Here is a 17,130-nt window from a genome sequence, read left to right as displayed (position 1 = left end):
GCATCTAGAACAGCTGCTCTCAGGGGAGGAAAAAAATAAAAATCTAGTTCCTAGGATGTCTGAGAATAAAAACTAGTATTAAAACTGACTGGGCTACAGACAAAAATAAAAGTTTAAATACTCTGAAAGAACAAAAAATTCTAATGTCAAACAGCACTCCTGCTTACCTCTCTGCCACTGCAGCCTTAACTAACAGATGCAAATCTGGAAGTAAAAATCGGCTAATTCAAGTTGAATATGGCTAGAATTTTTATGGCAGAAAGTAATGGGACTAAAATAAACAGAAATGAGAAATACAATACCTTAACCGTTACCTTTTTAGGTTTTGAGAAGAGACAGCCAAGAGCTTATGAAAATATATATTTTTTTATCTCGTAAGGCAGCTATGTCATTGTTCACAGTTTTGAACCTCTCGAGGCAGTACAAAGTCACAGTAATTAATTTTAATTTGTTTTGGTGTGTCAACGTGTCAAAGCTACTTTTATATCCAGCTTCTAAAAGATGTTAAAAATGCAAAATGGCACTTGTTAGTGTGTAACCAAGTGCAGAAAGCCATGACTTGCATTTAATCATTTACATTATATTATCACTTTTCTGAATAGTATTCCTGCAGGTACCAATGTTTGAGTCTATTTTTAAAGTTTCAGGCAGTTCTGCATTTTGTCACTTCCTGGGCCTTAATAAAGCTCTTTTTGCAGCATAATTACAACCATTAAAACTAGGATAAGTGTATATTTTAATGTAGTGGAAGGTTGTTATGGTTACAGATAAATGAACAGGTAAGTTAACTATGTACCTGTTTATGTTCTTTGGTGTCATAAACAGTAATGATGTGGTTTGCCTAGTACTTGGCCTGGAAAACAATTTCCATGCCCCTGTTTACGTGACTGGGCTCCTGCTGCAGTTCTTTCATAGCATGCTCCTTTTAAAGTGCTAATTGTGGTGCCTCACCTTTCTCTAATTTACTTACAAATTTGTGTCTTGTATCTGTGCACAGGTAGATATGATGTATCATTGAGCATATCTTTATATCTCCCTTTGTGCTGGTCTTCATACAAACATTCTCTACTTGCAGATGTCACAGGATGTATTTTGCATGGAGCATTTGCCTTTCTGCTAACCCAGGGTGAAGGCTGCCACCTAATTAAATAATCTTCTTTCCTGACCCTTCAAAGGCTGTAAGCAGCTTTTCCCAGCAAAGCAGGTAACCTCTTGGGACAGAGCAGCGAAGCTTGAAAATATGCCATTTTTAAGCATTTATGTGTTCTTATTGGCTTCAGTTGTGGGTTTTGTTTTTTTTTTTGTTTTGTTTTTTTTTAATTTTTCTTTAATGCTCTAGAAGGCAAAAGGGGAAGCTACCTTTTTAGGACCTACTTTTTTTCTTTTTTTTCTTTTTTTTTTTTTGGGAGGAAGGCTGTATTTCATCAGCAAAAGAGAAAAGATGGTTATAATTTCTGTCTAAATAGCTTTTCTCAACATGTTTGAATTGCACTGGTACTACAGATCCTGAACTCTATAGTCTGTAAAACTGATGCAGCATATTCATTTATTTCATGTCATTTGTAATAACTGGTAGAATAATAGGCACATCTAAAGATATAATACTGACTGGAACTGACAAATGCATGGTAAAATAAAGTACTTCTCTCATTGTATTTTTCTTACACCTACATCTGTCTATTCAGTTGAAAGAAATCAAAAGGAGCCTGCCCTTGTTTTCTTGCATATTTGTGTGAGCGTGTATAAATTCCTATGACTTGGGAGGAGAAAGAATATTTTTCAGATCCAATAAGGTACAGGAGGAAAAATGGTCAAATAAATGGGTTAGGGACACAGGGGAACACTGTTCTCTTTACCTAGAAGATTAAGAAGGAGACTGTTTAAAGTCAGGAGCAAAGGAAGGGCCACAGAATTCATGTGAAGTCATAGATTGATAGGGAGCTTTTTGGTAACCTTCTTGGCTGTTTTGCAGCTCTGAAGAGCATTAGATTTCAAACTGCTAGACCTGGTTTGGATGTGAAGTTGCATATGACTTCACTTGAGCATATGTGCACTTACTGAACTGCTGTAAATATTTCTATAGATCTTACTGCCCAAGGTATTGTGGAATTAAATGCCTTGAGAGCAGGATTATTTCTTTCAAAGGTTTCCTTTTGAGCTCTTAGTGGTAATTAAGAGCCCCCAAGGACTTCAAGCCACAAAGTGAAAATCACTTCAGTAAACTTTGCTCTTTTTTTTCTTCTTTTTTTTTTTTGGCTTAACTGTGTTTTACCAAGTGGTCTTCTGATTTCCTAAACTTACTGTTGGTGCTGGCTAGGATAAGCTGAGGATAAGAATGCTTTTTGTATCTTTGACCCTGTACCAGTAGTTGTATCACTGTATCAGATAGCTCTCTGCAGAACAAATGTATGGAAATAATTTGCAAGGAAGATTGAGACTGGAAGATTACTTTTTTTTTTTTTTTTGAGGCTATACTGTTGGCATAATAATTTAATATGGTGATATTACTTGCCTAGCAATTAATGGCATCCAACTGTAGCTGGACTTGGTATTATTGATTGCTTTGTTTGTTTTGTTTTGAAGATATTTGTTCCGGGGAATTTTGATAAGAAGCATGGGCTGACTACTCAAAGACTGCATAAAGTGGTGCAAGCATGAGTACAGTGTTTGATTTTTCACTGATGTCTTCATCTCCCACAGTTGTAGAGGGTTATTTCTTTTATTCAACTCTACTATGGATACCCAGGCATTGGTCTATGTTGTGAATGTTTAATCAGTTCCTACAAGAAGATAAAACAACAGAGATTGGCCTGCACAGGATATTAATGAGCTATTAATGTACATAGCTTCAATCTTGTGGAAATAATCACTTGAATTATCTTAAAGCAGTACCTGTTTTCATCACTGGCTGACTGTTTCAGGCTCTGGCCAGTACAAACTCTGAAGGTGATGACTCAAATAGCAAACAGACTGATAATTCAGTAGTGAAACAATGGCATCTTAACCAAAATAATGCCAAAAGGTCTTCGTATTTTACTTTTTTCTCTTGTAGCAGAGAGAAAGCAGGGGAACTGCTTCATTGTTCATCCCCTAACAGTTTGAGTTGGAACAACAGTTGAATACCAGTGAGGAACTTGACTCTTTCAAAACTAACCAAAATAGGTGTTGCTGTCACGTTGAATGCCCTTTAGCATAGCAGTTTGTGTTGTGGAGAGTTTAAGTAATGTAGTGTGGAGTTCTGTGTATTAACCCTTCCTGTTCATCATGGAGGAGTAAATGAATGGCATTTAGAAACTCTATGGTATCATACAGTAAATTGTGTCCATCTGTGTATCTTTATGTGGCTTTGGTTGCTGTGATCTCAGTGCTCATAAAATCCATTTTAATTTGCAGTGCCATCATGTGTGTGAGATGAAATAAGTTGTTAGAGCTTTCAAGGAAAATGTGATGCAGCACAACCAGATATATCCGTGTAAATGAACATTCAAGGCCTTCTTAGCTGAGGACATGGGACTATGCCGAGGTAAGTAATATTCTTACATTTTCTGAGCTCTGTGCTTGTGTGATTTTTTTTTTTTTCACTATGTACTTCTGCTCTATGCAGGCACTTTCTCAGAAGCTTATTTTGAGGGCTCTGTGGTTTGTGGTTTCAATTTGAGAAACAGGAGGGAGTATAACTCCCAATTGAGTTTGACTGGCACAGGATGTGATTTTTGCTATGGAAGTTCAAAGTGCATCTAAGAATTCAAAGAACTTTCATTTGGTGCTAATATAGAATACCACTTGTATATTTATAGCTGTGAAAGGTTTTGCTACCCCACATGTTGCATGGCAAAACTGGTTTTGCAGAATCCCTTTTCTTGGACTCCAGAGCCCCTCGTTTATCATCAGTGGGTACAGCACTTTTCTTACTACAGTAGTCTTAAGTTATTCTGTGTTTGCAGCACAGGACTAGAAAATTGCCTCATTCCTGCTCTGCTGCTTTTGGTAGGAGAGTAGTGAGGTTATTCTCATGCTTCTGGATGGGATGTCTGCATTTGTTTTTACGTTTTGTTGTTATTTGTTTTCTTTTGTTTCTCCCTGTAAAGCACATTCAGGTTCTCGGTCCATGGTGTTTGGACATCCTAGGTATTATCAGGGTGAAAGGATGTTGGAAGAGTTTGATTTTGCTAATTTGTGTTTAGAATAGACCGTTAGAAAAGAAGCATTAAAAGATTTAGCTTCCTTGTATCATCCTTTTCCTTGGAGGAGATATGAGTTTGTGCACTGTTTGGTGCAGAGTTGTAACAGTTGCCAGGAGCTCTTGCTCTGCTCAGAAGGTAAAGAATCCCTTACAGGACTTGCAGCTTGACTGGACTCACTGTTAAACTCTGTTAATCTGAAGATTTTATGTGCTCTAAGTCTTTGGGCCTTCATGCAAAAGGATTTCTAATTAAGAGGGGCACTTGCCATGGGTGGAATGCAGCTTGTTTCTGTGGTACACTATTAAGTCCTGAGTCTTCTGCTTCCTTTCTGCTTGACAAGGTACTGATGTAGAATGGATTTATAAATCAGTGTATTTTAAATTAGTTTCTGATCAGTCATGCTGTTGCTGAGCTCTCCTACAAGAATTTGCTAGAATGGGGGCTTTTCTTTTATGGAAGAACCTACCTGGGGGGAGGAGAATAAACAAAGCAAACAGGAACAACAGAATCTCCAGTCTTTGTTGCTTATGGGTAAAATATGACCAGTAGTGATTCTAATGCTTTTTAGCTGAATCTTTTGTGATGTAAGTATATATGCAGATTATTATAACTAAATAGTATCATCTCATTAATGTGGTGCTCGGCGTGGGGGGGGGGAAGCAATTATCTTTTAAAGAATTGAAAATTTTTCATGCCTTTTCCTATTCAGCTGTAGTTGATTTGTGAACACTTTTGCAGTCATACGGATAGCTGGTAAAATTGCTAATGCACAGGCAGGTGAAGTACACAGCTGTACTTCCCAATGCTGTGAGAGCTGTGCAACGCATGTAAATCTTGTTTGCTTTTTTTTTTTTTTAAATAATCTTGTTTAATGCTATTATAAGCATGTTACCTCTGAGTTATCTACAGCTGCATGCATCCCAGCTGGATAAAGATTGAATGCGGTGTGTACGGTTCTGGTGTACCAAGTTCTGCACATAATAGCAGCCCACCATTCTGACAAGCCTTCTTGGTGAAGGTGCAGTCAGTGTTCTTTCCCTTTTACAACTCACACCAAGTTTGGACTAGAATAAACAGCACTGCAGTGGCTTCCGGGTCAACATAATTTGCTGTTTTCTGGCTGACTTAGGCTCACAGGATTATCTTGCTACCTCTCTATTGCTAACCACCAGAGCTAAAAGCGTGGCCCATGTCTGGGAAATGTTTATGTTTTGGCCCTCTTTCAAATAGGAACAATTCTGAGAAATACTCCCTCTTTGCATGGTGAAGCAGGAAGCATGCTACTTACTGATCTGGTATGTGTAGCCAAGAATAAAATACAGGTCACAGATACTACCTTGCCCTTCTAGCTATCAAGTCTATTGCTCTAGCAATACTTTGAGCAGAACCTCAGTAGCAGTCATCCAACAGCTTTCATTCCCTGGGTCTGAATACAGTAATCCTACACCAGAGTGACAGACTCATTAATGCCTCTGTGCTAGGGAACACATGCCCGGTCCTCATCTGATCAAATGCATTGCAATAGGTTTAGCTTGGAATGTGGGGGAAAAGGAGGAGTAGGTATATATAATCCTCTTGGAAGTAAACCCTATTCTCCCTCTCCTGATAAGGACAGTCTTGGTCAATAGCAAGTCGTGGATACATCTGGTATAGTGAGAATTTGGCCAGCCCGAATGAAGGCATCCTCTTTATTTTTCCATTCAGATATATAAATGATGCTGAACGACCTGCAGCCCTTGTGTGGGCTGTTAGCTTTTTTTAAGCACTGCTGTTCTGAGTGCAATAAATAGATCGTACTTTAGATTAATTCTTCAGGGAACCTATTTTCATTATAAACTTGTTGTCTGCACTCAGAAACCTTTGAGTACAGCCTAAAACTGTTTGTTTGTTGCAAACCTTAGGAGGTCAGAGCCTTTAAATGAGTAGTGTGGAGTAAGCAGTCTTTTAAAAATAAGGACAAAGACTTCCCTAAATCTGGGCTTTGTTGCTTTCAGGGCTTCCCAATTCCTGTAAAGTCGGAGTGACCCTTAGCACAGTCTTTTAAAGAGGAAATGCTGCTAGCTGGAGAAGGGCAGGGAATGTCTAAAGCCTGAAAAGCTTTTAGTATTAAAGTAAAAAAACAAACAAACAAGAAAACCGATATCCATCATCAAAGCAGTCATAGCTGGAGATCCCTAAAGTCGATTTAACCTGCTCTGAGTATGTGACCACATACATCTGTCCCATCCTATAGAATGCAGCAGAAGGTTAAAACAGTTCTTGGAATCGCAGGTAGCCATTTTGAACATGTTTTCAAGATCTTCATTCATGGGTATTTAGCCTTTGTGTCATTCTTTCTTCTTCTATGTGCTCCAGGCAGTCTGGGAATGGGTGGAGGGGAAACTCTGCAGATAGGAGATGTGGATGGTTTCCTGTGGATTGTCCTGTTCCACCAAGATGCGAGATTGAGTTGGAAGTATTCTGAATCTCTGGGCAGAGCAGTGAGAGCTTGTTGCTCACAGCAGGCTGCCCCATCCTTACAGCTGGCCTACAGGCTCTCCAGCATCCTCAGTTTGTGTGTATGGTGTGGTCCTGTTCAGGAACCACACACTGGCCAACATCTCCTGATGTATCCTGTGGTAACATGTTCCTACCTGATGCTGTAGCACTGAAGAGTAAAGAAGGCCAGCTTTTGATTATTTTCAAAAGATGATACAAGCTGAACAGTGTAGTTCACTTACACAATTTCAGGTGTTAAAGAAATAGAAGAAAAATCTTAAGCTACATATTTTCTTCAATTCCATACCCTGCAACTATGGTGATCTATTTTTTTTTTTAATTAAAGATCTGAACCTTTACAATTACTATTCGTTGCTTAACTGAAAATAGGATCTTTAAGACTGTGTGCTGTAGGAGTTTGTATTCAAACTGTGTGTTGTCTTCATCAATAAGAAAATGTACTTTGAGACTGCTGGTCAGTACAATAAGCAGTTTTGCTGGCTCTCAGTGCAATTGATAGTTCTAGTATCAATGTTTGGGGATGTCTGGTACCTCACTATGGATTATCTTGCAGACTTTCATGAGTGCTTTGGGAATTGGTAGTCGAGTTTTAAAGGATAAGTGGAGACTGTTTGACCTTATTGTCTCCCTTGGCAGTGATGTTCTGTTTTCTAGCATCTGTAACTAAGTACTCAGTGGATACAAGGATCACTTTGATAAGTGTGTAAATATTTGTCACTTAAAAATTTTTAGAAAGAAAAGGGCTGCTTAAGATCTTCTTTGATTCCAGTGGTCCCTTGAGAGATTCCAATTCTAAGCTGAATTCCTTCCATCAAATACATCCATTGTCTTCAGTAATAAATTTGCATACAAACTGGAGGAAGCAGCTTGGCCTATTCTTAGAGCAAGTCAAGATTACACTCTGCTTCTTCATGAACAGCTGTACCTCTTCCTTTATTTCTTGTGTACCATCAGCGTATGCAAGGCAGGGAAGTCTTTGCTGTGGAGCAGTTTGCAGCCGAAATGCAGAGGCTGAATAGTTACTCAGTTCCTTCATTAGGGTTAAGATCCCCTATTTTTTACTTCTAGCTTGTAACATGCAGAAAATCTGCCAAACGTGCAGACGTGTATATCAACTCATGCTATGCTTCAGGAAGGGTATCCACTGACTGTTGTTGCTGCCTCTCCTATTAGATTTTTTTCCCCATATGATATATTTACATGAACTGGTGTGCAGCTGCTCCCTAACTCAGTTCTTAAAATATTATCTGTGTTAGCTTAAACTCTTTATGTACTGAAGATTTTCTAAAGGCTTGACAGTTGGATTGGGGAATGGATGTGTGTTTGTGGACTGGGGAGAATGGGGGGGGGGGAAAAAAAAATCAGTGAAAGAGTGGTAATAGTAAGTGGCTGGGAGCCAAAGCCTCTTTACTTTGCCTACTGTCACCAAAGCCCCACCTCCAACCACAGTTGTAGTTATTAACATCCATCGAGTGCTTAAAGCTGGATTTGATTCTCAGACTTCTGACAGCAGCGTTGGATCTGGGTCAGGCTGAGATTCAGAGGGAGTTCAGTGCACACGGACAGGGAAGAGCTGGCTACAGATGGCATCATAGTGGAAAGAATGAGGCAGCTCATCGGCTGGCAACACTTCCACCGTGTTTTGCCAATCATTTGTTTTTCTTCAGGAAGGAATTCAGGGTTTGGTTAAATTTTGTCGTCGTTTTTTTATAGTCACTTATCCTAGGAAACCATCTTGTCTACTCTGAATTTAGTATCTTTTTGGCAAATAGTTCTCCTGTAGTTACTGATTCATAAGCTTTTGAAAAAGGAAGTAAACTATTTGAGTTTTTGAACTGCGTATTTAAATTCATTTATTTCTGCTTACTGCTTTTACAGTAATCTTAGTTAGGAAATAAAGCTTCTGTTTTGCAAGCAGGGGTGATTAAATTTAGTAGTTGCATAGAAGTACAGGACTTATTCATTTTTATTCAAATAAGAGATATCGCTTAAGTTTCATTAAACAATGAAATCCAGTTCCTGTAATCATTCCAGTTTTTCATAAGCAAGAACTTAAAACACATAAAGCCAAGCATTATCTTCATCTCTAGGGAGCTGAGCACTTTAGTTCTCAGAAGAGCTGGGATTCTCTTTGACTAATTTTCCACATGCTTTTTGTTAGTTCTTACCATAGGCTTAAATCATCATTAATTTACTAATGCCTAATAATGATCATTAAGCTTTAATATGTTAATAATTTTTCTTTTTACATCTACTTCAATTAAAAAAAAAAAAAAAAGGAATAACTCCTTGTAAGAAGGACAACTATTTTCTTGAAGGGAAAATTTACCTAATTTATATATAAACATTTATTCCATGCTCATCACCATAGTAACTGAGGCCTCAAGTCAGTGTGCTTTGCTGAGCAGGGTTGCAAGCACTGCAGTGAGCCAAAGCCTGAACTTCAGTATGAAAGTGCAGTTCCTCAGTTGGTTGAGGCACAGCTCATTCTTGCTATGTGTTCCTGACCTCTTCCTTCTGCTAGCATTTGTATTCCTGTGGCTGTGAGCATGGTGGGATTGGGAAGCTGATCTGACTGAAAAATAACTCTTCAAGTCATTGTGTGCCTGATCAGCCTTCTGATGTGACTGACCTGGTGACTGCCTGAGTGCTGGCAAGGGACAAGAATGAGCAACTGTGAGAAATGTGGGGAGAGACAGTGCCCTTCCCTGAGAGTGGCGAGTTAAGCTGATTATAGAACTGCTGGTAGAGTTCAGGGCTTGATGATGTTGGAGCTAGAATAATTGAAAACCAGGTATTGGCTTGGGTGTTCAGTCGCTGAGTGAGGAGGTGATTGAATCCATATTCAATTTGAAGTGTTTTTATGGCTTCAGCAATGTATTCCTGAGCCAAGCATGCATTCTGCCTATGGTGAAATGTTGCCTTGAGAAAGGAAAATGCTAAAAGGATGGAAATTCAATGTCTCTTTCCTGATGGGATCTGTCTTCTGTTCATCTCACAGAAGTAGCTGTGAGATTGTAACTGGATGTTCACTTCAGGAGGTGGATTCACTTTTACAGTGAACTTAATTTCCAGCTTTTTCTTTTTATTTCTATCTAAACAACTGCTTTCAGGAAAGCCTTTTCTTTTTACTGTAGTTTTCTTTGCTGCAGCAACAAAGTTTGTGGCTAGTTATTTCTGTAGCTTATTTGTAAATACGTCTCAGATGTATTCATTTCTTGGCTGTTCACTCTGTTTTATAAAGCACTGCAGTTGAATGTATTTTATAACTACATTTTATTGAACAGAACTTTATAGATCAAGCTTTTAAAACAGGTTTATCCTAAAAAAAAAAAAAAAGCTTGATGATGGCTCTTATTTTTTATCTGCAATGGTAACCAGGCCTTCATTTTGAGCCTTTGAAATCATGGTGCCGTTTTGTTTTCCAGCATACTTCGGCTCACTTCACCATCCAAGACCCTGATGCTATAGGGAGCTGCACGTGCACTCAGAAATGCCTGTTTCTAGTGGTACCACTGATTTATTGCTCCTCATGTACTGTTAGATGATTGGAAGATGATCAGGTATAAAAGCATATAAGTAACTTCTGCAGAATCTGCAAAAAGATAAATGATTTGCAGGTGTAACACTGCGCTATGGTTAATCACACCAACAAGCCACAACATGAAATATATTCTTGTATAGCCATTTATAGTCTTGAGTTTTGAAGAGCTGTAGCTCTGCTTTTGGCTTGGTTAGCTCCTGTGGCTGTTGTAGATTACATCTGCAATCACGTTGTTGCCAAGCTTTCACTCTAGCTTAAGGTCATGTTTACTACTGCGCAACTGCATAGTGAAGAGTTGCAGTAAAAGCAAAATAAACTTAAAGACTTTTGACAAAGGAGCTTAGTGTCATACTGTGGGAGCCTCATAGCTAGTGGATATTGGGCAGAAACTCAACTGACTGTAGACCAAAGCAGAACGTTGTTGGCAGCAGTTAAATTTTACTGCTTCATTATAGCTGATGTGTCCTTGACTGCAGCTCTAATAAAAACATTTTGTGCATGATTGGAACACTGTTTAAAAAAGACCATAGATGTAAGAAAATGGGTCTCTACAGCTTTCCATATGTGGAGTTAGAACTGTGCAAGGTTTTCATCTCATAGCTGGATTGAGTGATCTGGTAGCCTCCTAGAAGATGTCTGCATTTTAAATTTCTGGCACTGCTGATGAAAGGAATGCTATTATTGGGACACTTGAGTTGCTGTAACTTCTCTAGGGAATGGACATAGAAGCTAAATGTGGTCCTCCCAGATGCAGGTTAAGGTATGGTGGCAGTGAACTGAAGAGCTTACCTTATGGCTGTAACTGTAGCTATTTGCAATTTAAAACAAACAGAAGAAACTCCCTTGCCAGAGAAAGACTATTACTCCCAGTGACATTTTGAGAAGCATCTTTCTTATAGCTAGCTTTTGTGAGGAAGGTGTATGCAGTTTTTCAAACACAGATGAAAATTCTCCGAAATAATAGATTTTATTTTCCAATTTTCAGTTCCTGAAGGGCTGAGAAAACTGGTGTTTGGTGATGATTTTGCTAACTTTCTGAATGTGTTGCAAATAAACGTGTGAAAAGCTCACAGAAGAGTGTTAGAACTGGAGATATAATAAAGTTCTGTCTTGACTGAGTATGGTTTGTGTGCTTTCACATCCCAGTTAACCTGACATAATTTAAAACCATTCTTCACAACTGAACCGAGCTCTTTCTTCTGCTGTAGGTTACTTTTGCTAATCTTGTATGTGTTATTTCCTAGTATAGACAAGATTAAAAACACTTTAATGACTTTGGTCCTCACGTATTAGGGAGGAACTAAAGTACAGGAATAAATTTGGGTTCCTTTGTTTCAGTATGGTATGCTTCAAATCTCAGTAAAGGTTCCCATATGCTATCTAAATAAACTCCCTTAAATACCAGGTATCTTTGAGGAGGTTTTTCTACTTTTAATGCAGGTCCAGCTCACATTTAATTGTTCAAATATGGAAAGTAAGAACAATTTTGTTTCCATTGATTCTTCACAGTTGCAAATTATTTAGAAATGGTAGTGCATTACACAGAGTGCTGTGCATTTTTTTTTTTTTCTTCCAGCAGGGAGGAAAATACCTTAAATAAAGCTGTTCTGGATCATAAAAGACTTAAAAGGATTGAATGCCTTCCATAAAGTTTCATACATGTTATAGAGACGTGAGCATTTCATGTTCTACATGTGAGCTTCCAAATCCATGTATTGACTTTATTGCTCTGGAGTGGGAAGCAATGTAGCTGCCCAAGTTCAAGTTTCATACTCAAACAGCATTGTAAGTCCAGTGAGCTGTGGTTTGTGTAGAAACTGAAGCAGAAAAGCCCTGGTAAGTGTTCTGTTTTGCTGTGTTTGTATTCTGCACTTGGACTGCCAGGCAGGAGTTAAATCTTGCCCTCTGGAAACTGCAGTTGGACTCTCCAGTCACATTTCTGTTCTTTAATTAAAATTGTGGTATGCCTCCTATGTGAGAGTATCGCAGAGAGGAACCATATTGGGATAAAAGATCTGGTACTCATTAATGATCAGGGTTAAATAGACACGTAGCTTACTGAAGATCATACTCTATCATTTGTTTCTGTTAATTTGAAGTAAGTGGTAATTCTGTATAACAGGCTTGGAGGGCTAGAGAGACAAATTATTGTTTTAACCCTTCATTTTATTAGAAAGCAATATTTAGTAGGGGAAAGCATATTCTTAATGGTTATCAGTCCCATGTCTATGGAGCATGCTGACTTTACAAGAACAATACAGAGATAAATAGTCTACAGTATCACTTCCAGTACAATCTTAATTATGGAATACTTCTTACAGAGAAATAACTCTTTAGGCCAAAGTAGTTTTTGTGAAAAATGCTTCGTAAGATTTTCCAATGACTTGATCAAGCAAATTGTGTTCAATGCTTTTAGTCAATTTTGTGAGTGTATATGCGTGTTAGAATTCAATTTCTGCTAAATATGCTTGAAAATAGAAAGGTTTTGGCAAAGTTTGAGTTGGCATATGTTCTGCCAAGCTTTATTTGAAGAAATAACTAATTTTTTTTTTTTTTTTTCCTCCAAACATCATTATGATTAGGGAATACTTTAAGTAACAGGAGTCTACTGCTCCCTTTCTGGACTTGCCTGAGAATTTTCTGTTTCTTAAATTGTCCAATGTCCATTTTTCTTTCAACTCAACTAAACCAGAAGGATGATTCCAAAGCAACTTTGAAATTCAAGCTATGTATCTAAGTTTCCAACTTTGACCAGAACATTTTGGATCACTTTATAAGGTGATTGCTAGATTGGAGTTAACCCAAGTAATTTGTGTTTAACAACCTTGACTTCTAATTTGTATTCTGTCATTTGCCTTTTTTTGTCTTAGAGCAAAATCTATTCCAGTGTTTTATGTTACTCAGTTGCAGTTGCAAGTTCTACACAAGTGATTCTTCTTAGGAAGATCTTTAAAAGGTCCATCATTTCTCTTTAATATTTGGAGGAGGGGAGGGGAAAACTAGAAGAACGGTCATGGAATGAGTATAAACATTGGAGCTGCCTTTGTAAGCTGCAAGTCTTGCTGAGATGCTTGATGTCAAGTTTTCCTTTTAAGTTATGACAGAACAGACCTCATGAATGCTGCAAATGTGTTCCTCAGAAAAGATTTTTAATTGATGTAAAGAGAATTATCCTTCCAAGATATTGGCTATGTTGCAAAATGTATAACAAGAATGCTTTTTAAATTTGCTCCCTGTGTTACAGCTTTATCAAATGCACACTGAACTTCCAGGAGGATCTCTGAACATTTGATTTTTCTGAAACATCAGAAACATGTAATTATTGGTGGGGGGGAAAAAATTTGGACAGCTTCACATAGCTGTCTCTTTTCTCTCTGGGACTTATTAAGTGTTATACAAACAACTCTCTTTTCAGTTGCCTTAAGTTGTACTGGGACTTGCAGTCTTTTCTCAAACTATGCTGTCTAGCCTGTTTTGTTTGGTTATTAATATTCTGTTAGCTATTTACATTTGCCAAATAACATGATAAAATAGGTTTATCATCTATGAGCAGGAAAAGTTTTTTGTTCTGAAAAATTCCTGTGAGCACAGAGTGTGATCTGGCACGGCCTGCAGATTGTTTGGATGACTTTTTTCCAAAATGTTAGAGCTTTGATTAAAGAAGATTGAATGCTAAGTTATCAACCCAGAACTGGCCTTTCTATCCTACCACTTCTGGCTTTCTGTTTAAATGGCTGTGTTGTGCAGCTGAATCTATCTTTGCTAGAGTTAATTACGTGTAAGCCAAAGCACAGCAAGCACACTTACAGCACAGTAGGCTTTGAAGTAACAGCAAGTATTGAAGGCAGTGAAGACCTGTAGCGTTTTTTAAGCCATTACTTCAGTTGTTTGGAGGAGAGAGTTCTGAGCAGCAGGTGCTGTTTTTCATGTGCCTAGTCATCAATCAAGATAGCGAGGCCTTTGGAGCAGGAGGTGTATTTCACCTGATCCTTATCCCCACATTTGGCTCTGCGGAGCTTTGATCTGCGTTTGGATCAGTGTGTATATATTTGTATATATAGATCTGTATAAATAGCAATTAGGTATTCACAGCAGAACTGTTTCTCCCAACTCAGAGCAAAGCTGGGACTAGGCAACTCGGCTGTCTTCAGTTTATCTTGTGTTCTGAGTGCACAGACTCGCAATGCATTCTGAAACACAGAATCTGATGCCTGTGCTTATTACTGATCTCACACCAAATATGTTTACTCTGATATTTTGAAACGTTACCACAACAGGCCTCAAGGGCTCCTTTGTGTGCATGTGTTATTCGAATGCCACTATTGACAATGGCAGTAAGCTGTACCCAGGAGGAGGAGGGTATGCCTGTTGTGCTATAAGTTAGACAGCAGGGAACGTGGAAGTCCCTAGCTGCTAGGTGGTGTGAACAGCACAGCTTCAGCATCGCTCCCTGCTGGCTTGTCACCTGTGAGCTTTGTGTTCTTTGCTAAGGAAACAGTAGTGGAAGCAGCAACTGTGAAAGTTGGTGATAGCACAGTGCTGCCTTGACAGAAACTGCTGCTCAGAGCTCCAAGTCAAGCGTGAGACAGAAATTTGAGCAGTGGAGGAAACTGCCATCTGGGTTAACCCCAGTGAAAGCTGAATTCCACTTGTAGCTGAATTAGTAAGTGGCTGTCAGAGAGAAAATTGGGTCGGTTTCTTTCCTTAGAATTACATTTTCAAATTTGAAGTCAGTTATTTCTTTCAGTTGTTAGGCCACATTGAATCTGAAGATGTTCTGTTCTTTGAACTACTGTGATTTATTGTTCCCCTTAAGGTCTGGTCAGCTGATCACTTCAGTTGTGTGAGTCAAGTTTATGTGAGTCAGACGTGTGCAGACATAAATGGTGCTGTTGGACTTGAAGTTCTGAGGTTTATCTGCTCTGTGTACTCTCTACTTTTCTATATTACGGAGGAGGAGGATGGGGAGCAGTAATAATGTGACAGAACACAGGGGGCTGAGAAAGGGTTGAGCTTATAAATGCATGATCTTTGATTTTCGTTTTTTTTTTCCCACATTTTCTGAATCTGCTTTGCTAATCCTGTGTGGAAGCTGTCAGGCGTGGGGCCCTCCAGAACTGTTTGGAGCTCCTACACGTTTCCAAAACGAGAACTGCCAAAGAGCTTGTCATCCTTGCGAGAGAAAGCTCCCTCTTGTGGATGAGAGGAACGGCTGCAGTGATGAGCAGCAACGTTAGGGTCTTGCACTGTAAGTTCTTAGGATATTTTTTTTCCCCAAAGCAAGTCATTCAAGTTTTGTATGCACTGCTTTCTAAAGCTGTGTATCAACATCTAGCTGTTTGCTGTATGTATGCAAGTCCAAACAGTTTAAGTGATGTGACCATGAAGGGAGCTAAAGCAGTTGATTATTATATCAAATTTTATGCAATGATTATAAATACAAATGTATATTTTACGTACATGCAAATCCCTCAATATTATGGAAATTTCTGTAAATTATACTTCATAGAGCTTATATTAAACTTCAAGATTTTTTCTTTTTATTTTTCCCTTTCGTGAGTGTGTATCCCAAAGTGTATTTATGTATTTCAAAAATCTCTATCAAAGTGATTTTGGATCTTGCTGCAGTTTGGAGTCCTTGGCTCAAAGCCCTATCTGATTTATTAAGTACAGCTGCACAGTAAGTATAAAGATGAATTTGTGATGGAGGAGAATTCATCTTGATACCAAATTTCTTTTAGAAATTTACTTCTGGGCTGAGTAGGATTCATGCTTGTGATCTGAAGGCAGAAGGCTGTATCTCATTAGCAAAACCCGGAGGCATTTACTTCCATAAATGCTAATACTGTTCCCCTGAGAATGAAGTACTTAATGCGGGTGAAGAGAGGCACATAATTTAGAGTTACAGTGGAGGTTTACATTTATCAGCTCAGATTCATTGCTAGGTAGAGGACTGAGACAGCACAGAGTGTGCTGACCCACTGCAAAGAAAAAAATAATGAAATGCTGCACTGGGATTTGCTATTGGGTCCTGTTTACTGGTAAAATGCTAAAGAGCTTGTCCAGAGCTATCTGGATTCTAGCTTGTGGAACATGGCTCCACAGACATAACTGAGCTTAGGGAAGCATGGGATCTGAGATTTTTAACAATACACAATGGTGAAATGAGATTTGTGTCTGTCTTCATAAATGCTGCTTGTTTTGAGATAGTTTGGAGTTATCTTTTAAGTGAGGGATAGTTACTCTAGTGAGAAAATAGCATCCTCCTTTGGGAGCTGTGAACAAGGAATAGTTGGATGAGCAGTCCTTGTGGTTGTGCTTACCAAGAAATGCATGAGCCTGAACTTGTGGGGAAGCAGGAACTTTTCAGGAGGCTGCACATATTGGAGGCTGATAAACAGGAGAACGAGGAGTGCTGGGAGAAACACCCTGATATGAGGTTTGGAGCTGTGCCAGCTCGCTAGATCTCTGACTGTGACGCACTGCTGGATCAGCACGGGCAGATGCTGCTCCTCAGCTATCAGTTTGAATCAAAAGATGTTTCTTCTGCCTGTAAGTACTTGGACTACACTCTGTGAGGTCACAGGGTGTGCTGTGTTTGTGGGAGAAGTGGCCTATGCAGTCACAAATGGGGTGGGGAATCTTTTTAAGGTAGTTTACACCTTATGTATAACTTGTGTTTTTGAAGCTCCTTAATGCTAGGTACTTTCTCTCAGTAGCACCTTTGCCTGGTGTATTTTTGATGGTTGCTTTTATTCTTTGACAGCTCTAGTCTGGATTGTTAAGAAACTGAAATTTGTGTTGGAGTGTATTTTGTTCTGCTTTTCTTCCTCTCTGCAGCCTCTACCCCTAAACACAAAATGCTTTTCATGACAATGAAAAGAGAGGCTGAGGTCCTGTACT

The 17,130-nt window shown here is 38.8% G+C and overlaps 1 protein-coding gene across 5 annotated transcripts in view; it reads left to right on the top strand.

Moving 5' to 3' along the window:
• Window positions 1-17,130, top strand: part of PLEK (pleckstrin) — a 56,134-nt gene that overhangs the window by 1,618 nt on the left and 37,386 nt on the right. The window contains exons 2-3 of one of the 5 annotated variants that reach the window (XM_085218755.1): window positions 1,076-1,204; window positions 3,394-3,523. Coding sequence is in view for 2 of the 5 variants with exons in the window: in XM_085218753.1 (XP_085074879.1) it covers window positions 16,765-16,779 (15 nt within the window). In the remaining 3 variants the exon portion in view is untranslated. Of the gene's footprint in view, window positions 1-1,075; window positions 1,205-3,393; window positions 3,524-12,040; window positions 12,064-15,333; window positions 15,476-16,212; window positions 16,780-17,130 lie in introns of those variants that run through there. The other 4 variants (XM_085218758.1, XM_085218757.1, XM_085218753.1 and 1 more) reach the window with 4 other exon arrangements.

Source organism: Meleagris gallopavo, chromosome 2, assembly GCF_905368555.1.
Source record: "Meleagris gallopavo chromosome 2, MGAL_WU_HG_1.1, whole genome shotgun sequence".
NCBI classification, from domain to species: domain Eukaryota; kingdom Metazoa; phylum Chordata; class Aves; order Galliformes; family Phasianidae; genus Meleagris; species Meleagris gallopavo.
The sequence above is the reverse complement of the archived record's forward strand: the minus strand, read 5'-3'. Positions and strand labels throughout refer to the sequence as shown.